The following is a 22473-nucleotide window of genomic DNA, read 5'->3' as shown; positions in this document are numbered from 1 at the left end:
TCTGCAAACAAGAGCCATGTTAATATAGATTGAAATGTTCCTCTGGATCCTCATATGGTGTCCAATACAGCAGAGGAGAGTATGCAGTTCTTTGTTGAAAATATGCGACATCTGTATTCCCTACTCGGGGACCACCAATTGATTCTGGGGGCCGTCCAAGACTGCTCAAAATCCTTAGGACAAATTTGTGGTTGTGTTACAACTCAGTTCACAGATTGATATATTTAATGCATTTTCTATTGCAGTTTCCCATAGGGAGGCAAGAAAAAACATTGCTCTTTGCAACAGAGAGCAACTCCTTCCATGATTAACAATCGTAAATCATTAAACTTTTTCTATTATTTGTATTAGAAATAACTGCCATATGAGAAAATATCTTCTTAAATGATGTATTTTACTTCTCTTAGCCTCCTCATCTGCAGTTTCTACCACATAAAACTGTATTTCTCCTTTTGTTTTGTTATATTTCTTCCAGTTTTCCACAATGAAAAGCTTTATAATAATTTCTAATTGTCTTAGTAATTTCTTTGCTTATACACACACACACCCCCCACTTTTCCCCAATAGATCTGGAATTCATTCCTTTAGGCAAGGGAAAATATCTGCTTCTGTGTGCAGTATTCCAAGACATCACTGTCTTACTACTCCTATTAAGTAACACACACACAGTTCCCACTTGCTGAATTCTTTTGAGACTTTGATGTGTACATACTAAGTTCCATGGGGCACAGATGGAAAATGAGTCAATGTTCCAGACAGACGCATTTCTTTCTGTTTGAAATTCAAAACTTACCAGATTCTTCCAAGTGCTGTGTAATAAAGATTACAATAAATTAGCAATTTTTTTTACATTTTCTATCACTGTCTGCTCTAGCAGGTGAAAAATTATCTGGTATCTTACTATTTTCTGACAAAAAAACACCAAAACAAATAAACTTCCAAATCAACACTGCTGGGATACACAGAGATGAGAGCATCTGCTCAAGAGAAAATCCTGAATTAATCTACAACTGCATACCACTGCCATCTACTGAATGTAGAATATGCTGAATGTACTCATGCATACCATTCTGCTCTGAGAGCAGTTTACTAGGCTTCCCATCTACTCTGTCAAACGGGAGCCCTTTCAGTTCTCACAGTATGAAGTGTACTCTAGAGCTTAAGGGTTACAGATAGAGTACAATTAAGAATTTATAATGAATGACTCAGTCAATTTATCTTCTGCTTCTCAGAGTAGACATAAACAGTATTCTAATCTCTTTGGATTTATTTCCTGCCCATAAAATCCTTGTTCGGTATTCCAACTTTTTTATAGAGAATATCTGGAATGCACATTGTGATACATGATTGTACCTCATTGGTCAAGTCCTAAAATGCTAGTTCAGCTCTCATGTCAAATAAATGCTTCCATGATTATTTACTTGTCAAGGTTTGAAACAGTGCTTCTAAGGATACTTAAACTAGTGACTGAACATTTACTTTCCCTGGTATTCATTCCAGTAATAGTTTTCTGATGTGAGCATGGCAAATAATAGTCCTTTTAAATACTGAGTAATTGGTATATCCCCAAATTCTCCCAACTTTCATTACGAATACAGTATCTGGAGTTACTTCATTCAGTAACATTCACCAGGAACTTGACCAACAAAGTGGGCTGTGACATCGGTCAGTTCAGAAATAAAATAGCATGACCCCAAAGAGAAAGCCTAATAGGGTCTGCCTGCATTATGGATTATAAAGTTTACCATGTCAGTCACCAATGGCAAGAGCATTTAAAAAATGAGTGTAATTCTTAATTGTGCTAAAGATGGGCTTAAAAGGAAGCACCAGCTTATAAAATCTCATTCTGGAATTTAGTCAAAATTTCTATTTTTTTCCTGTCTTCCCTCTGCCAGTCTATCACATGTAGTGCCAACCATTCATACTTACCCCAGAATCTCTGCTCACCTGTGTCAAAACTCTCTTACTCACCCTTGTAAGCCCTATCTACATCAGTTGCTCCCTTAAACCCAGGGGGGATTAATACTCACAGGGCATTCACAGGAGAGTAACTGCCATCTATTTGGTTCTACCAAAATGTAGTATTGCAAATGCTGAACATTTAAAAAAGTGCACAAAGTATTGTATGAAGGGATTCCTAAAACTGTCAATAAAATCAGATATGGTCACCTTCTACAAACTGTAATAAAGTCAGAGAAAGAACACATTAAAAAACATATAAAGAGCAAAGGTAAACTGCTTTCCTAATTCAGCATGTCTTGTTTCTGTCTGTAGAAGTATATGTTTATATATCTTCATAACATTTGTTTGATGGATTGACATCTGTGCACTATAGTTTGGAGAAGATTTGAAGTATTTCAAATTTCTCATTCATCACCCTTTCTTTGGAATGGAATTATTATTATTTTCTAAAAAATCTTGAAACAGAAGTGCTGCCTTTTTATAGTGACCAAGGTCAAATTCCACTCTCGCTGATGGCCACATAGTCCCCTTCACACATCAATACTCCATTAATGTAATTGCAAGGGAATTATGGAAGGGGTTTTGGACCCAAATATTTTTCAGCTGTACTGTTATTACAGAGCACTTCAGGTGGGTACCAAGAAAACAGATGACTGACTTTAGACACTTGACTTCAGTTGGATGTACACCCTTTATTTGAGCAATGGGGCAGTAAGCTTTAGCAACACTCTGTTATAAATAGTATGGAAGATTCTGTACATACTATAATACAAATAGTAACATTAAAGAGCAAGGCTAATGTGTCTTGGACGTTTCTTCAAGAGGAAAGGGGTATTTATTTATATCTGCTAAATGATAAACAGGCAAGACAAGTCTTATATTAGCTAGGCACACTGCAGTTCCTTGAAAAGGTTATGAACAAGATTCTAGGACATGGTGCCTGAAATAGTAGATGGCTGGATTTAATAAATACAATGGGTTCCAGTCATATGATTCTAAGTGTGAAACACTAGCTTCAGTTCCATCATCTCCATTATGTTCTATGTGCTGTTATCCCTATTGGATCATGGCCTATGAGAGGACCTAAGAGGGAGAAATTTCTCCTGGAATCCCTACTACTCCTGCCCCTATGAAGTCCTTTTCATCAAGTGCTAAGTCTTACCTAAAGACTATGCAGTCTTGTAAATGTATGATAATGAGCCATGCAAAACACACTCTTTCACCCTGAGAAGAAATACATTTGTTTGCTATAGTGTTTTATTGCTAACTCCCTCATTCTTTGTCTATTGGAAATTAAATGGAGTTAGTTTCTGAATTAATTTTATTTTTCTTTTTACTACATTACAAAGGAGTACGTGGGATTAGAAATTAAATGTCTCAAACTCCTTGCCATATTTCTAGCACAGGCTAAATCCATAAGTAACATCCTACTGATTCAGCTTGGTTTTATAAAAGAACGTCCATTATCTAGCTCCTTTTTTGGATGTTTCAGATCATAAAACACTGCTCTTTTCATGAGAACTAATTAAACTTTGGTGTACCTCATGAGACAGACAAATTTTAAAACAGTTCACTTTTTTCAAGTTTCCCTTTCCAAAACACCAGAACCACAACTGTGATGCTGCCTCAGAAGGCATTATGTGCTCATTTGTATTCTAAATTTTCTTCACTGCTGCAGTTTCCTCTCCATTCATCTGGGTTAGAAAATGAATGAAAGTGAAGTTTGTCCTCTTTTTTCAAGAAAGCGAGACCTTTAGTCCCATAATCCTTTTATCTCTCTACTGGAGAAAGTGGAGTGCCCAGGTCAAAGCTCCTGTGCTATTACAGTTAGTATCATGGCACTTTCGCGAACACGATCCCTCCCAAACACAATCTGTGGGAGACCTGCCTCCTTTCATTCAAGTGAAGTGACAAAGTCCTCTGAGATGACCTTGTGCCTCTAGGGTTTTTTATGCTTCAGGTGTGATCAGTCTTTCAACAGAAACTTCCACAAAATCAAAACAAGAGCAAACAAAGCAAATAAGATACTAATTTTGCTTGAGTTCACTCTTTTTCATTTTTATGCTGCTGCTTGGGAAGGATATGGAAGTTCTTTCCTTTATAACCCAGCTTTCTGACTTGAAGTTAGAGGGCCATCTTTAAGACACCACAACTGCTCATGTTGTCTCAGTTGACCACTCCCTGTGATCCACATTCCCATATCATACAAAAGGGAAAGCACCTGTGACAGTACAAGGGAGGAGGCTGGAAAACACACCCAGAAGTGAGAGAACACCCAGAAGTGAAGAAACAGGCATGGAAGCATTTGGTGTTCGTCTTGTATCACTTGGATCACCCACGCAGGATACAAGGCTCAGGAGAAGAACACCTATTTATCATTCCTATGTCCACCCACACTTGGGTCAATTCTTCAGAAGCTATGGAGGAAAACCATTTTTAACTAAGTCCCTCCAGTAGTCTTAGCAGCAGAAAAGGTTGACTTGCAGTCTTGGGAAGGTGATAAAGACCTGTTCATATCCACGGGAAGGACCCAGCCAGCCACTGCCCCCCTTCGTCCCTGCCTATGCCCTACTCTTGCCCAGCCATTGCACTTTGCCTTCTTCCCTCCCTTGTGCTCCGCTTGGCCCCCTCCCCTTGACTGGTCTCCATGGAGCTGCGAGTGGGAACAGAGTGACAGGAATAGTTAGTAGCGATCATTGCTATGAAGACAACTAACAGCATGAACCTTAATTCCAGGAAGACCTTCCTACCTCAGCAGAGTAACGACTATTTACAGACTGAAAGGGGTTGCCAGGCTCCAGTTCACCACCCTCTTATGGGCAACAGATTATCCCTAGAGTTGGCTCCTCCAAGCCTGGGCACTGAACTGTGGGAAACACATAACCTGAGCTTGGAAGGAGCTAAAGGGAAGAGAACTTGAGCTACAGAAAAAGCATTTAATTACATATGAAATGTCAGGATAGATGGACAGGGTACGGAGAGGATAGTCTTGCCTGCTGTGAACTATTCAGGTTTTTCATCACTGGCGATAGTACATTCCTTCTGTCCCCCTCAAACTTTTTTCTTTGCTTAACTCACCATTTGTGAAAGGAAAGTAATTGTTTGGTAAGTGCTCAGACACTGTACGTTCATTACTCAGAAAAAGAAAACACAACTTGTTGCCGTTTAAAACTGCAGTAATGATTACCATCATCTTCATGATAAGGACCGTTGGAGATGCTGACCCCAGCTGGCCAGGGGACAGAGATGCTTGCCACCCTCTGATGCCCCCTGCAATATGAATGCAGAAAGCAGCACTTAAAAACTGCCCTATCTAAATCAGAACATTTCCCACAATATCTTCTGGTACATTGAGAAATATGATACTAAGTAATTTCTCTATGCTTCATTCATTTATAATGTCATCAGTTACATGCTGTACCAGCAGTCATTCATCATCCAGCCAGAGTTTGTACAAATACAGGTCAGTCTCCAAATTGGCTGTAGATCTTTCTGAACATTTTTTCTTTCTGTCACCTGTCTACCAATATTTCACCCTGTCAGCAGAACTATGTGATGGCTTTTAGACCGGTAATGGAAATGTACTTTCAATTGCACATGTGAAGCCTTCTCCCAAAATCTTTCCCTTCTTCCTATGTAAGATTGTCAGTCAGCTCCAGGTAATTTAACTAAACAATCCTTTCAAGTTTCCAGTTGCCACTGTCTGCCTTCTGATAGTCTCCTCACTCCTGCAAAGCCTTCGTGAGTAAACATGGAGATTTTTATTTAATAATTTTAAGATGCTAAAGGAAACATGTAATAGTATAATAACAGAGAAAAATGTTTTATTTCCCTTTGTTCATAAAGGTAACAAACATTTAATGTATTTCCTAATTTTTTTCACAACACAGTCATAAAGCTTTCAGAACCAGTTTCTCAAGGGGGTATTTATAAGCTAATGTCTTTGATTTGGGGCATTGGTCTAATTCTGAGACTGTCAGAGCTGTAATCTGAGACTGCATTAGAAGGAGAATACACCTATGTCTCAATGTATCTCTGAAACTGGCTACTTTCAGAAACCAATGTCTGGACCTGGAGATCCAATTTCCATTATTAAGAGTCACAGAAGCCATTGTCTGAATTTCAATTTTTGAAATAAAAAACAACAGCAACTAAGGAAATGCATTCTGTTTAGAGCCTTAGCTTATGTCTACAGTAATAAAACACAAAGCAGTTGTGTACTAGCAGCTCTCTGGACTCCCAACTGGTACAAGAAATCACTCTAGAAGCCGTTGTACTCTCAAAAATAACACAGTTTTGAGGGCTGTAAGACATGGGAAGGAGAGTATGCCCTGGTTCTGTTCTCCTTGATTTCAACAGAAGCAAAAACAGGTCCTCAATCTGTGAGTAATTCACATGATCTACTTAGCTAAACAATTAAGTCACAGCTCTGACATCTGATATTTATTTTAAGTTGTTTGAGCCAGATTCTCTTCTCTCAGCCAACCTTTTTTTCTGTTCTGGTGGCACAAAGGCTGTAACAACCATGGATTTTCTCAGCTGGAGAGTCTCCCAGCATGAATAAGTCTTTACCTGTCTGGCAAAGCCAGCTTTTATGTTTATTCCTCCTCCTTTGCACCCTCCGAACCTTCTCCATTTCCTTAAGCGCACGATAAGAGGCCTGGCTACAGCTCTCATTACTATGCTTCAAATAATCTCAGCCTGCATACTTGCCTCTTCAAATTAAAAGTATCCAGTTAATTTTAAATAATCCAGAGGCTGTTGTAACTGAAGTGAAAATATAGTCTGCTATGATGCTCCTTCTGTGGTATTTCAGAAGACACAAAATTGAGGATCTGTCCGAGGCACGTTACCAACGAGACATCTCAAAAGCTTTGAACGCTTAAACTATAGGTCACTCCTATCTGTGCAGGCCATGCTCAAGAATTTAATCATATTGCTAGGTAATCCTTAAAGAAAAGACACTCAATCCAAGCAAGGCAACTTTTTAAACCCCCCTCTCCACCCCAGGAGAGCAGAGGCTGCAGTACAGGATACCCTGAAGACAAGTTCAACCAAAAAAACCCACTTGGATTAGTTTGTCGACCATTGCTGGAGTGAAGAACCTTGTGGTTAACAGCTGCTCCTTTTGCATTATTTTAGGTGATGTACCCAATGAAAAGATCTTTAAATAATACTAGTCTAATGGAGATGAAAAATCAGGATATAGTTTATTGCTGCTCTTATTCTGAGTTTACTTCAGGCAACGTCCCATTGTGGAACTGAGCTGCAGGGAAATGTGAATCCTCACAGAGGGACTGCCCTGTAAATACGCTCTGGGAAGCAGTGGAACACCACTAAGCCACGATGATGACAGCACCAATTCCTCAGACTTGATCCACACTTCTGTGAATATGTTTATGTTGTTAAGGAGTCAGTCAAGGATCTCACTCCAGTCTCAAGACGAGATGCACTCACATCCTAATTCCTTATGCCTGTGCTCTTATTTCACTACCTAAAATGTGGAGCTCTCCAGAAGACAAAGCTCAGGTATATGCCAATACACGGGGCAGGCCCAAGCTCTGACCCAGCCGTGTGAAGTGGCCTGAGTGTCACAAACTGGTATTTTCACATTACAGTGCAGACTCTGCCTTGGACAGCTGAAGAGGCATTGAGTTCAGAGGAAAGTGGAAGCAGAAAGCAAGCAGATCCACCACATAGAAAAAAGGTAGGGAATTAAGTATGGAAAGGGTGTTTTGTCTAAGGAGAAATTAAAATTTTGCTTGGGCATTCAACTTCTCTTCTTGTATCCCCTTTAGCTCTAGCAATATAGTTGTGCCACACTTCTGGATAGCATGAGTTTCAGGGAACACTTACAAGGTTCACTAAACACCTACCTACCATATTTCACTTCCAGACGTGCACTGGGATGTAAAGGCCCAGCAAAGTAGGCTCACAGCTTTGCATGCCAAGAGTTTTGGCCAAGGAAATGAGTCAACCTGGGAGGTAAACAACATCAAAGAGAGTAACATTCAGAATGCAGCAGCCCCTTCTGATTCAATGCTTTCTAATCAGCCACCTTCTAATAATTCATTAAGACTTCAACAAAGAGGTTGAAACATTGGCTTCTCCTAGGGCTTCAGCCAACTGTAATGAAATTATAATGGGGTATATTTACAAGGTTGAATATCTTGAACTCAGCTATAATGATGTTTATTAGTAATTCTTCAATAGCTGCTCCAAAAGCATATTTGTATTAGTTAATCCTTGCCTGTGGAGACCTTTATATTTGTTGAGCAAAAGAACATTAAGAAGCACGGATTTCTTTTTTTTTCCTCTCTGTAAATCCCTATTTCCACCAGAAAATGCTGTGGGATCGAGAAATAAGCCAAACATAGTGTATACAATTACTTTTCTGCTATTACTGTCAGTGATCACTCTAGAAAACAGAACTGGAATGGATACAGATCTATATTAACATATTCTGACAAGTTTTACAATTGAAAAAGAAATGTAGAAAGAATTTAGCAGCCATACTATTTTGCGAGCTTCTTGAACAGCACCACACATACAGGTAAGCATTACGTGCATAATTCAAAACATCCTTTTTCTTCTTTTCACCTGTCAGAGATGTGAACGTGGAAAATACTGGAATACATCTATTTTGAAGAGTAAAATAAAAAAATCTCAAAACAATTACAGACCCAATGTGTGAATTTATGCAGAAGAGCTCTCTTTTTCCCCCCACAGGAGATTCTAATAAACAGGTTGGGATACCCTCAAGTAATTCAAGTAGGAAAATGTACGACATTATGAAACCCCCATTATTTTGAATACTAAGCTGTGAATACGTACTTCACTCTTTCCAAGAGGAAAGATGTATTACAATATTGATTGTTCATTAAATTATAAAGGATGATTTTGAAAATAATGAGACATATAGGTAAGACTGGTCAAACTATTCAAGGCATTAATTTACTGAAGCTATCTTTTCCTATTCACAGGGGTTTTTTTCTGTAACAGATAAGAATTTCCATTCATTCATCTATCAACTATTTAAAATCACTAAACTATCAAGGCAGACATTTCAGCTGAATCCAGAGACTCCAAATTATGCCCGGAAAGTTATTGGACAGATCTCGACTGAAGGCAGAACCACTCTTAGAATGAGATATAGAGACTACACATTGATAAACATGAAGAGGAAATTAACTTCTTGCAATTCTGAAGCACTCTACCAATGTCTTCTGTTTTAGCTATCATGGATGCTAATAAATGTAGATTCTAGGATATCTGCATAAATTAAACACAAGAACAGCTGCAATACATCAAAAGCAACACATGAACTAGTTGAATCATCCGAATGAAAGCTGATGACGTGCTTAACTGCATACAAGCCAAACTCAGCACTGACAAACACTGGCAAACTTTATCAGAGTGAAAGGAAATAGAACTGAGTTTGCCAGAGCTTAATTACAGCCTGCTCTTTTTGAAATAGGAACAGTCTCCAGGTTGATTGCTGTGCAAATGGTAATTTTTAACTGTATTTTAGATTTCCTGTGCTTATTTTGGAAATGTTTCTATTTTTTTCCAAATCAGAACAGATTCAGAACTATCATATCAGATTAATAACCCACAGTTTCTCCCTTGTAAGCACTTTATTCTAAATTGTTACCTCAAAGGTGTTCCCAGTGAACGTATGCCATGTTTATACTCGAGCTAAGGTCATTTTACCTTATTATCACAGTTATATAAAGAGACATCTTATAAATGACAACTGGGATCAAAATATTTTATTTGAGGGTTACATATAAATGCATCAGGCATAATGAGCTATTTAGACATACTAATATTGGAGGTTTTATCTTTGGAGATCGTAAGCAGGTGTAAAATACATTCCAGCAGGCCAAAATATGCTGAGCAGAAAGAAAGAAAGAAAAGAAAAAAAGAAAGAAAAAAAAAACAAAAAGAAAAAAAACAGAGCAAGTTTAATGCTTCTCTGGTTTTGAATAATGTTCTCACTCTTATAACATTCTGGTACTGAGATGGAGAGTGTAACTGTAGAGAAAAGAAACTGTAACCCTCAATATTCAAGAGGTTTTCTATCTGATCTAAGATAACACTTGTCTTGTAGGTATCATTTAATCTCCAGATCTCCTCCTTGTTTCACTCCTTGCTCTGACAGGAAAGGAGTAGTTATCCCAGAAAAATGTAAAGGAGAAGCAAGGCTTTTCTGGAGATGCTGCTCGGTTCTGGGTCTGTGGAATTCAGGATAAATGTGCAGTTTGTATCTGTTTTAAGGATTTTGAAAGCCCTGACTGCAGCTTACGTAAGGGACCCTCTACAGTTCCATGCAGCTAAATCATGTATGTACACACACAGTGACTCCACCATGTAGGTGATGGAGAGTTCATGAGCAGTACATCTGGGTGTTAAATTTGCTGGACCTGTGCAGGTCTTATTCACACAAATTATTTATTTTGTAGTAATCCCTCTTCTGAAAGTCTAAAATCGCCTGACATCTGGAAAAGCAGCTTGTTACTGAATAAAGGGGGCAAACCTGTGTATGTTAACTTTACATGTAAACTTGGGATCTAATCATATAATAATGGGAAGCACAAATTGTATGGGGTATCTTGCTATATCAGTACTGACCAACAAGTCCATTCACACTTTAGGCCCACAGCATCAAATGGAAGTGGTTAACCTGCTCTAGATTGTCTTCTGACCTGGAAGATTTCTCCAGAGAAATCCTCATATTGCTGTGTTTTGGCTGTAAGTCTTTGTCCACCATGGAGTTCTGAAAATATTTTTCCTAAATTTTCTAAATTAAAATTTCAGTGACAAAAGCGAAGTTTCTCACATGTTAGGAATGCTATGCCATTATCAGACAAGGAAGAAATAATTACTCTATCACGATTACAGCAATAACATCACAGCTATGTCTTCAGTTATTTTAATCCAATGGGATTTAAGAGTATTACTAATCTAGTGCATGTATCCAGTACTGCCACATATACTGACAAGGATGCATTTCCTAACACTTCATTTCAAAGGTTCCTTCTCCTGAAACACATCACAGCTTGATATCATGAACAGTAAAGATTAAGGAAAAAAAGGTGCTTGACACTTTTCTTGTAGAGGTTTATTTTGCTTTTTAACTTTCTTTTACAGGTTCAAGTAAAAAAGGAGAACATAATTTAAAAATCAAAGCCTTAAAATTTGATTTGTGCCATGTCACTCCTGAAGCTGTCTAAAATCTGCAAGGAACATGATAATAGTTGCTTTACGGATGCAACTTTAAATGTTTTTCTTCAAGCCAAACCCACAGATTTCAAATCACGTAGTAGGAGAATATACACTAAAATGCCATCTAACCAATTTACTTGAATTGACTGACACATCTACCAGAATTAAAAAAAAAACCCTTACAAAAAAAGTTTAAATATCCTTTAGTATGCAAAATTGTGCCTTTACCATAAGTGTTTTTGTTTGATTATATTACCATTTTAATTGTATGCTTAAAAAAAATAATTTAGGATTAAAAAGTAGCCACAATTTGTAACTCCAAACAGTATTTTCCATTGCCGTTAAAGGCTGTATTAAATAAATATAGTTTTATGCACTGTTTCAGTAAAATCTGATTTTTTGACCAGCAGACATAATAAAACATAGGATAATATAAAAATGGCCACTATCCAATCAAATGCTTGGATTCTTCATGTGTCAAATCTTGTTTATACCCTAGAGATAAAGAATCGCACCCTCAGTATGTAATCAATAGTCAATCAATTCCCTCACTGGAGTAACTGTTTTCCAATTGACCAACATTAAAATGCCCAAAACACACATTAATATCCTGCAGGGCTTCCACTAAAGTAGTAACCTCTAATTCACACGTGACAAAATGAAGCATTCATCCTTAAATTAAATAGAAAACCTAAACACCAACTGAGGCTAACAAAGGGAAATCAGCTGCACTTTTTCTAGCCAAACACTTTCTACCATGTATCTTCTCCTGATTTTTAGTCATTTTGAAAGTTTAATTTTGACACATTTCCTTCACCAGAGTTAAGTTTTGGTTGTGGTCTCGCGGGCAGGGCATATATGCAATTGCTCAACAAAAAAAGTCCCAAAGAACACTTGTTTTGCAACTACAAAAGTATCTCATCCCATGTAACTCTGCTCAGCTGTGCACACATTCAGAAACCATTATATTCTTTTCTAACAATCTGCTTTAATATTCTCCCTTATCATCAAACCCAAATGTAAGCAACAAATTACCAAAACTAATTATTTTTCAGTCCATCAGCTGAATGCTTTTATTGAAAGAAAAGATATTTACTATGGCTATTAAAGTGCACTTATTTGACATATTTTAAAACATGTCTTACAAAATAGTAACATAAGATTTGCTCACGTTTAAGTATTTATTTATTTATTTTAGTTCAGTAAAAAAAAGATAGACACCACTGAAAATTTTAGTTCTCAAAACAGGTGTTATTAAGTCCTACAAACTACTGTCACATCACTTGGCAAGATCTTTAAGAATAAAACAGCCCCAATGTGGACAGTGGCACTATGTACACTTTAGACATGGAACTAGCCTCCCCTTTCCCTCTGTAGCCTTCTGGTGGCTATCTTCCTAGAAAGCACATCTTTATTGGGTGCCTCATTGATCAGGAGGTTTTGTCTATAGCTTTGCACTGTGACTACTACTATGCAATAATTTTTATGCTGTTTTAAGCACTTTGGAATATACATTCTGTATTTTTAAGCCACCTTTGTAACTTTCAAATCACGTGTAGGCCTGAAACACTGCATCATTCTCCCTCAAATTGTCCTCAAAACCCACAAAACTCAAAATTATGAGTGTGTGCGCTACATGTAAGTATGTATGGATAGTTACACTTCTCAACTTTTTAAATCTTTCTCCTTGTATATATACATATTTAAAAATCAAAATCATCTCCAGACATGAAGCAGTGCATTTTCAAGGCTAAAGCCTATCTACCAAACAATAAATGTACTGCAAGGCCTCACACCCATGCATTAACATTCCCCCACCTCTCAGAGGCTTTCCTAGCAGATTACCATCCAAAATAAACTAGTAAAATACAGAGACCTGCCATTCTTTCTTGACTGAAAAATCAAATCATGTCTACAGTAAAAAAAAAAAAAAAAAAACAACAACAAAAAACCACCCCAAAATATACCAACTCTTGAGTTTGCTCACAGGCTCAGGGCCAAGCTAGCCTAATTCAAAATGCATGCTACAGCTCCCAAGTTACAGACACTTATGCACTTGGACCTACTTTGAAGTGAAACTTCTGTTTTATTTGTTATTCACTCCCCTGTGTACTGGAGGAGCCCTGGTGTACTTCAGGCCCAATCCTGGCGTAAATCAGTGAAGACTCTGACACTCACTTTTCTGGGGCCAGGACTGTACACATGAATAATTGTGTCTCTTGCAGTGTTAAATGCAATTTTTATAAAAGTATGAAACACAACTAAAACAACCCCCAAAAGATCCCCCTCATATTGAACAAATAAAAGGTCACTGACTTTTTGCACGTAATAGTTCAACAAAACAGCTTTTTCATACGCTCTCTTGCTCCTGGGACTGCGTACTGCCATCGGAAACGCTGGCTGCCCAGCACACTGCAGCTCCACAAGGCTTCTCCCTTCACATGCCAGGGCAGCATGCAATAGCAGGTCGACACTGTAAGGTACTGAGCACCCCCAGTTTGTCTGTGATTAATGGAAGTCAGAGCAGAGCCCCTTGAAGGGCCAGTGTCATCATTTCATTTGAAGGACTGCTCTGATGGACTGCGCTGTAGTTTAAACCTCCATGTACGTAACAACTATGTTTCGTCTTTGCTCACTTGCACATCAGCTATCAGGACCAGCCCATGGGCTTGACATTTTCCACTGTGATATGGAAGATTTCTGGTTATCCTAGATTTCAGATGCCTTCTGTTCAGTGGCCTAGCACTACCACCTGGCAGTCATGTTTGCCAAGCACGCAATATTGGTATTACAAAGGCATATTGCACAATACACCTAAAAACCCAAGCAGTCAAGGAAATAAACGTAGCAGCAGGGTTAGAGATCAAAAAGGCACCACAATGACGAAGGAGCTGGACATAATGATAGATCCAAGCACTTGTGTAGAACTGAAGGAATATACACTCTCTCTGAAGCATTTGGGACTTAATAACATTAGAAATTAAGACAGTCCACAAACTACAAGCAATGAGATCACAGACATCTTACAAGTTGGGGAAATAGTACAACGGTAACACTGTCTGGAAGGAAATGTTGGTGATAACAGCTAACCTGAATGAAAGGCAGTAAGGTCAAGGCTCATTCCATTAAAACCAGTAGAAAAGGTGGAAAAAATAAAATATGCTTACAAATGTAAATACAGTTACAAATACACACTTGTCAATTAGATCTGTTGGTGTGTGTAACTATATATTTATTACAGAAAACAGTAAGTAATGGGTCATTAAAAAGTGGCCAATATCAAATTGTTTGGGAGAATTTCTCAAGGAAAATTTGAGGATGGCTTTGAGATCAAATACTATCAATATATTTAATGAAAAGTAATTCTTTCTCCTCACCTAAATGAAACACTATGTGACAAAAATCTATCCCTGCTTACTTGAATTTTTTGGGAAGAATTGACACCTGACCTTGGAACAAGCAGAAACAATGGTTATTTCCGCTGAACTCCTTAGGAATGTTAGGATCCATACTTCTGGATCATGGTGTGCTGAGATCCTCACAGCCCCTCTGATCCTGCCTCAGTAACCACTGGCCTGGGCAGCATCTCGTCCTGTGACATCTTTACTGCTGCCAGCACCCAAGCCAGTTGCACAATATCTGACAATTCATTCAGTTTGTTAATTTATGAGAATATATTTTCTTTAAATTACTAACTCTTGAATAAGCAGAGTTATAATTTATTTTCCTATCATGTTCGCTCAATAAAAATAAAGAAAAATAATTTCTTAATTGTTTGGAATATGGATTATATTAAGCTTCTGAAAGCAAAATATATTTGCCTGGTTGTGTTCCAGAAAAGCCTACCCTCCAACTTCACTGTAAAAATAATTTATTCAAAAACTTTGGACCCGGAATCAGGAATAATTACTATAAGCAAACAGACTTAATATTTTGATTTTTAAATGTAAACATTATTCTTCTTTTAAATAAATTTCATCCACTATTTTGCTAATTTCTGAGGAATTGCCTGCTTTGGTAAACATAAGATTTTGGCGAATGCAATTTGTATTAACTCTCATCTTCTTTTAAGCCTCCTGAATATCCAGCAATTCCTATTAATACAATATACTAAAAAAAATCCCCACATCCCCCCCCCCCCCAACCTATTTTATTAATAGGAATAATAATTGGACAAGACATAAGTATTATAAAGAACTCTGTATTATGCCATATCATACATTTTGATTTCCTAGATACAAGGTTTACATTCCTCAGTGGTCTCTTTTTTTATTCCAGATCTGTACTTACATTCACTGAAGTAGTTTAGTATTAGGCACAACAGGTCTTGCAGAATTATGGACTTTCAGCTGTAACTATCGCTATACTTACAGATTTTTTAAGTGAGTAAAAAGAACAAAACTTTTCTTATGCCTTACCTAAGGTTACATGTTTTTTATTCAATTGTAAACTAAAATAAACCTCAAACATATCTTTCAAATCTAACTCATTATGAATAATGGTTAAATTAGCACCATGCCATGGGATAACTTAGTTTTCTTCTGCTGATGTGTAGAAATTTTGGCATAAAACTGAACTCTTAAGTTTAACCTCAAAGTTTAAATAGTTTGAGGGCCAAATTCCCTTCTCTGATATGTTATTCTAAATCTGAAGTAGATATGCTCAGGAGGCTAATTTGAACATGCTAGTAAACTGAGAGCAATATTTATTTTCATTCCTTCATGCTTGAAAAATAACTAATCAAAATGTTTTAAAACGTCTTGCTGGTCTCCCAGCACAAAGAAAAATTTCAGCCCCCTACCCCTTGCAGGTTTAGATAGCTCATTTCTCCACTGTCATGGGGAATGTGTAAGGAAAGAACAGTTAATGCAGGCTTTTTTTATTTCCCAAGACTTCTTTAAATCTAATTACGTGGAAGCTATTTTGGTTCCACAGAAAGTGTTTGGATGAAGGTAACAAAGAAAACTTGAGGAGAATGACAAACTGTTCTAGTTTCCCCAACGTCGCATTCAAAAATAACCCGATGCTGAACCCTCTCTTTCTGAAAATACATATTTGTGTTCTTCATTTTTAAAAAAACTGACCACAATTACACATCAGAAGCAGGGGATAGATATGAAAAAGACTGCCCATTGAGGAGCTTTCAGCACTAAGCTTAAAAACTTTATGAGACACTTCCTAGTGGAAAAAAAAGCCCACACTGAAGCATAGAAGCTTCATGGAAATCAGGCAAGTAAAGGATGTTTTGACAGAAAATTTAATCCCGCTAGATATAATAATTCAAAGGAACAGCTTGTATTTTTAGTGACATCCTACCAGAAATCCTAGCAAAAGATGAAGATTGCTTTTTTGGTAAATTGGAATATATTATTTCTTCTGAATATACTCTTCAGAGTAACTGCTCGCTCTCATTAATCAGGTCACCAAGAAAAACAGGGATAGATCTCTCAGATAAGACTTTTGAACATGTAGGGATAAAAGAGATAAGAAGTTAAGACAGCTAAAGTGATGGTGAAATTGGTATCTTTATTGCATATGGGGGTGTCCTTCTGGGTCCTACAAGACACATGATCCAAATCTTCATATGGCCAAAAAGCACACAATGCAGAATATGTCTCTGATTATTAATGGGAAAAAAAGACCCAAAACGTCATTTCCAGGCAGGTCACAGCAGCTCACTGCCCCAACACGGTAGGGCAGATTTGAGTATCCATCCTATTCCAGGGCTGTCATGCTCCTTTGCCCCACAACTAACCCACATAACATAGAGCACAGCTGTTATTTCCGTAAGATAGCTCTAGCCCAGGACCTGCCCTTGAACCACCTGCAAGCCACATCTAGATGGGGCATCACAGATCAACCACTCTTGCTTTTAGATCTGATTTATGTATCTATAAATGAGTGGTACATGTAGGATGTCTGACAGTGTCTTGCCCTTCTTTTCCCAGCCTCACTGAAGACACCCTGTGATTCTGTGCTTTACCATTACGGCCTGAGCTAAATGAGCAGGTCCCCATAGCTGTAAGGAGGACACCCTAACCCTTCTCAAACCTGGCCCACCCCTAGTCATCTGCATCAGCCACTTGCCTTGCGCTGCTCCTAAAATTCAGCTGGTGGCACTCCAGGCCAGCTCTCCTCCCTATGCAAAGAGCTAATCAATCCCCAAATGAGATAAAATAAAAGAAATGTGTGTGTGGAGGTGCTGCTCAGTAAATTGAATTAGCTCATTGTGGGGTGAGACTAAAGCTGGAACCAGTCCTGAGAATGAGGGAGAGAAGAGGAGGGCAAACATATTTCAACCCTCCTGCTATTCAGCTCGTTGATAATATGAAGTAGCATCTTCAGAAAAGAAAAAAAAAAAAGAGAAAACACAGAAATTATGCTTCTTGCATGCTCTGTTGTGTATATGGTACTGTTCAGGATCCTTTTTGTTACAAACAATAGAAGCAATTGAGCCATTCAATTTTCTTTTAAATCAGACATTTGGGTTTGATTTTCAGCAATAACAGACAATCCAAATATAACTCTGGTTTTAAAAGTTGGCTGAGTACTCAGCTGAACGCAACACCTTTTGTGACTGATGGGAAGATGAGCCATTCTCTTCAGTTGAGACTCAGGTACCACCAGCTGGAGTAAAGAGCTGCTGTTAATGTGCTGGAAACAGGAGTTACAAGAAAAGGGCTGATGACTTAAGAAAAGCCTTGTCATAGTTCTCTGTCCCAAAAAACAAACACACACCATCACAACGGTAGTAATTTGTATCCTTGCTGTTTCTTATAAAAACATCAAATGAATATGAAAACTTGATTATTATTTAAACTGTAGATCTGCCCTTTCTAGGCTGGAGAGAAAGCTACCCTTATGGCTGCCCGTAGGACACTGCACCTATGCCCAGGACAACTGGAGAACTTCTTTAAGGATATTCAGCAGTTCCACTCCTTTTGTATACAACATAGTTACTAAAACTAACCATTAATAGAAAACTAAGCCTTATTATGTATAATACTGATGAATTCAAGAAAACTCCCCTTCAAAGTTATATAAGTATTGAGATATTCACGCTGTTTTATAGCTTAAGACAATTACTTGTTTAGGAGTAAACATCTCAAATGGGAGATACTCTCCACAACAGACTTCTTCCTCAAGCCACCCGACGCTAGTAACTATTGCTCTGCAGTTTATACTTTTCTTTCATTCTCTTGAAAAGAAGACACATGTAAAGTTTCATGCATTCTGCCTCGAAAAGACCTTTCTACATTTTTTTCCCCTGGAGAAGTGTACACTGAGAGTGTGCTCACAGCACAAAGAATTTAAGCCACAATTAAGTCAATCACTCATGATCAGTCATATTGATAACCTGCAGCCCCTTCTCCAATCAGCAAACAAATCTGTGGCAATTTGGTTTGGCCTGGCTTTCTATTAATTACCAGAGACTCAATGCTCTGAAAAAGCAAGGATATCTGGAAGTTCACTGGGACACTACAACTCCTTACTGACGGACGATTCGGTTCTCGGGGCAGATCACACTCAGCAAAAGCTTCCAAGGCCCAAACATTAATTACTTTTGCTTGATTTGTTTCTTTATAATCCAATTTCCTTAGACTGCGAAGTGATCTCACTGCGCAAGTGCCTGCCCTACAAATCAGATGCTCACCTAACTTCTGAACTTGTCACCCAACTTCAAGTTTTTCCAAAACGTGGTTTAATAGCCTTTAAAATAGACCACCGGACAGAGAAGAGCAAGTCTGCCAGTGTGACTTGGGGAGGGCTGCATCCTAACTTCACCTATTACCAGCCATCAGGCACAAGGACACCCTCCAGGGAAACAGATCCCTAAGAAACCAAACTTCCCTAGTTTACCTCACCTTGGTTTACTTTCCAGTAGGGTCTCTGGCAGGAAACAAGAGAAAAATGTTAGTGGGCTACAGCCAAAAGACATTCACTATAATCTCCTTCTTGCTGAACTGCACCATCCTGACCCACACGAACCCCTCTGGCAGCTCCACTCCAGCAGGAACTGCCTGGTGTGGCTCTGCATCCAAACGAGCTCAGCAGGGCTGCCCCGCTGCCGTCTCACTGGCTCAGCATCACCAGGCAGCTGTGCCTGGCCCTGAACTGGCCCTGCGTGTCATGGCCAGGCCTGACCTGTGCCAGTGCTGGTGACATCTCCCTGCCCCAGCCTCCAGAAGGGGAAACAAGTCCCCATGCCCAGCACAGCCCGGGTCTCCCGCACCTGCCCCAGCAAAACTAGAAAAATGCATCACACGGGAACCAGTCAAGTTGAAGAGGAAGTTTAAAGGAGTAAGTCCCGGCATCTGTCTCTCAGATTAGTCATTCTTCCTCTTTGTGCACATCAGAGGAGCCGTCCTAAGCCTGAGGGGAACCGGGTCTCCCTCAATGCCGGCTGCCCTCCCACACCGGGAAGCTGGGAGGACTTGCGCAGAGGGCGCGTAGACCAGCTGTGGCCGCAGCTGGGCTCTGGGCAGACGGTGCGGCAGACGGAGCGCCCCTCTCCTCCCTGACGGCCGGGGTTACCGCCACCGCTGAGCCGCCCGCAGCGCGGCCCGACACCGGCAAAGGCTGAAACCGCCGGGGCGCGCACCCCTGCCCCGCTGCCCGCTCGCCCCCTCCGCCTGCCGCAGACAACCCCGCCGGAGGAGCCGTCGGGCTTGGCGGCCGGAGACGGCGGCGGGGACGGGACCCGGAGAAGGCTGCATGCCCCGGGCTCCCGCGCGGTGGCTCTTACCTCCGTGGCGGGCGGTGGCGAACAGCCGTGGGGGCGGCGGAGCGGCGACGACGGCCGGCGGCGGGCGAGGGGCGGCGGCGATGGCGCGGGGGTCTGGCGGCGGGGCGCCGCCTCCGCTGTACCGCCGGGAGATCACCCGGTCCCGCCGCGGCGGGCGGGGCGGTAGCGGGCGGCCGCCGTCGCCGAGGGCTTGGAGGAGGAGGTCGAGGAGCGCCCCCCGCTCGGCTCCGGCGGCGGGCACGTCCCTGCCCTCGGCGCCCGGCGGCGGTGGGGCCGAGGCCAGCAGCAGGAGCACGATGGCGGGCAGCGCCTGGCGTTTCTTCGCCCCTCGCATCTCTGCGGCGCTGGGAGGAGGCAGAAAGCGAAGGCGGTCAGCGCCGGGCCCGGCCCGCACCCCGCCCCCCCTACCGCGCCCGGGGCACCCCCGCGGCGGCGGCGCTCTCCCGCCCGGGCCGGGCGCAGCCCCACCGAGGCGACGCGGGGACCCGACGGACAGCCACCGGCTGGCCCCGCCGCGCCTCCCCGCCAGCCCCCGGGCGGCCCCGCCGCGCTCGCCCGGCGCCCCGGAGGGCGCATTTATAGACGCGGATTAGAGGAAGGGTATTAACCCGCCGCACATATTTGCGGTCCTGGGCTTTGTGGGGGATTTGCTCGGCTCCCTTTGCCCCCGGCCCTCCCGCGTCTGCCGTCGCCTCGCTCCGCCGCCGGCAGAGCTCCCGGGACGGCGAGGGAGCCCCGCGGGCCAGGCCGACCCCCGCCCGGGCAGTGCCGCACGGCGGCCGGCGGGCGACAGCGTGCCGACGGGCGACTGGCCCGAGTGCGGTTACGGACGAGTTACAGCGGGAACCGCTGCAAATCAGGGTGTTAAGGGCAAAAACAATTGCAGCAGGCTGAGAGCAGCGCTTTAATGCCCCTAAGTAAGCTATTCTAATTATAGAAAACGGTTGGGATTAAGGGGGAGGGAGGAAAATTCTGTTATTTACGAAGTGTTTCATACGTGGCTTCCCTTGCAAATCCTCTTGGGCGAAAGAGTTAACCGGCGCGGCCAGGGAGACGGCTCTCCCCGACGGCTCCGGGCACTCCTTCCCGCCGCCGCCGCCGCCGGGGCGCACGGCAAACCCGGGGAGCAACCGGGGAAGGAGCCGCGCTTCGCCGCAGGGGCAGCGACACCCCCTCGCCGCACGCCGAAGGCCCCTCGGGAGAGCCGCTGCTTACCTTCAGGCGGAGGCAAGTCTCGCCGAGAGCGGGAGGGCTGGGGAGAGGCGTCCGCTGCCGTGGGCGCAGCGCCCGGGTCCCCGCGGAGGCTCCGCCGGCCGCGGAGCGGGGCGGTCGGTGCTGCGCCCGGAGAGGGGGGATGCGCCCTCCAGGGCCATGCGCTTCTCTTATATAGTCCGCACCGGCGTACTCATTTGAGTACTATCGACTTTAGGTGGGTGGCAGTCGATGGAGACACCTCTGGTAATCACTCTTGGGCTCAGAGAAGGTCTTTTCTGACAAACTTCCTCCTCCCCGTTTGTCCCCCGGTGGATGGCAACTGAAAGCTGCGTTTGAAGCAGCGCTGATCTATTTGTGAAATTAGATTTCCCTGAAGACTGGGAAATGCTTACTAATAAAGCTGCCGGCTCAAGAGATTAAACTGTATTTTAACTTAGCGGGATTCCATTGGGAATACAGCAAGAGAACTGTTTTCCCCGGCTTTTCTTACCGAACAAAGAAGCTGTTGCTCACAGTCTGAAGTGTGAAGTGTGTATAACTTGGGTTCTGTTTTGATGGCAAGAAAGTGGTAGACTGTCTTTGGCAAGTGAATTCACAAACTAGGGACCCTGTAAAAATTTGTTTCTCCCAAGCAGCTTTTTTAATTTTTGACAATTTTTGAGACAATTAATGAAAAGCTAGCAAAACAGGTACTGACCTAATGAAACCATTAAACCCCACAGGTTAAAAAACTTGCCTCCTAGAGCCCTAAATGTGTAAGCAAATAATTAGTGAATAAGATCTCAACTTTCAGAGAACAGTACATACAGATGGTCTGGGTAGATTGAAAAGAAATACAAATTTTTAAAATCATACCAGACAATATTTCATGGTATGATGGAATTTGCAAGTATCACTCTTTGTCAGAACATACCACTGAGATACTTGAGTAGAAGAAAAAGGATTTAAGATATCCTTGAAGATGTGAAAATGGGGAATTTAGATCTGAAAGAGATTTAAACATTCTGCATCTGTCTGACATGACATTTCCCTACAAACTCTGTCTCTTACCCAAAACTGTCATTTGTACCCTTCTCTGGTTATCTCAGGCAGAGCACACTCAGGGCTGTATCACACAGGGACTACACCATCATGGGTGATGGGACCCAGCTTCTTCCCCACATCCACCTACTCCTGTGCTATCCTCACTCACCTTTGGGGGAGTGATGCCACAGAGATCAGGGATAAACCGAATTTAACTAATGAAGGGTTACAAAAGGTTTTATCACACAATTCTTTTTAGAGGTCAGCATACTGCACTTGATATACTGGTCTGACCTGTG

At 41.4% G+C, this 22473-nt stretch overlaps 1 protein-coding gene across 1 annotated transcript in view; it reads right to left on the bottom strand.

Moving 5' to 3' along the window:
• Positions 1 to 21964, bottom strand: part of ALKAL1 (ALK and LTK ligand 1) — a 37270-nt gene extending 15306 nt beyond the window's left edge. The window contains exons 1-2 of the mRNA XM_055706506.1: positions 21152 to 21964; positions 19937 to 20280 (exon numbers count right to left, since the gene is read on the bottom strand). Coding sequence (XP_055562481.1) covers positions 19937 to 20270 — 334 coding nt within the window. The 5' untranslated portion in view covers positions 20271 to 20280; positions 21152 to 21964. The remainder of the gene's footprint in view (positions 1 to 19936; positions 20281 to 21151) is intronic.
• Between the last annotated feature and the right edge of the window lie 509 nt (positions 21965 to 22473).

Source organism: Falco cherrug, chromosome 3, assembly GCF_023634085.1.
Source record: "Falco cherrug isolate bFalChe1 chromosome 3, bFalChe1.pri, whole genome shotgun sequence".
Taxonomy (NCBI): domain Eukaryota; kingdom Metazoa; phylum Chordata; class Aves; order Falconiformes; family Falconidae; genus Falco; species Falco cherrug.
Note: the sequence above shows the minus strand (reverse complement) of the source record. Positions and strands in the feature narration are given on the sequence as shown.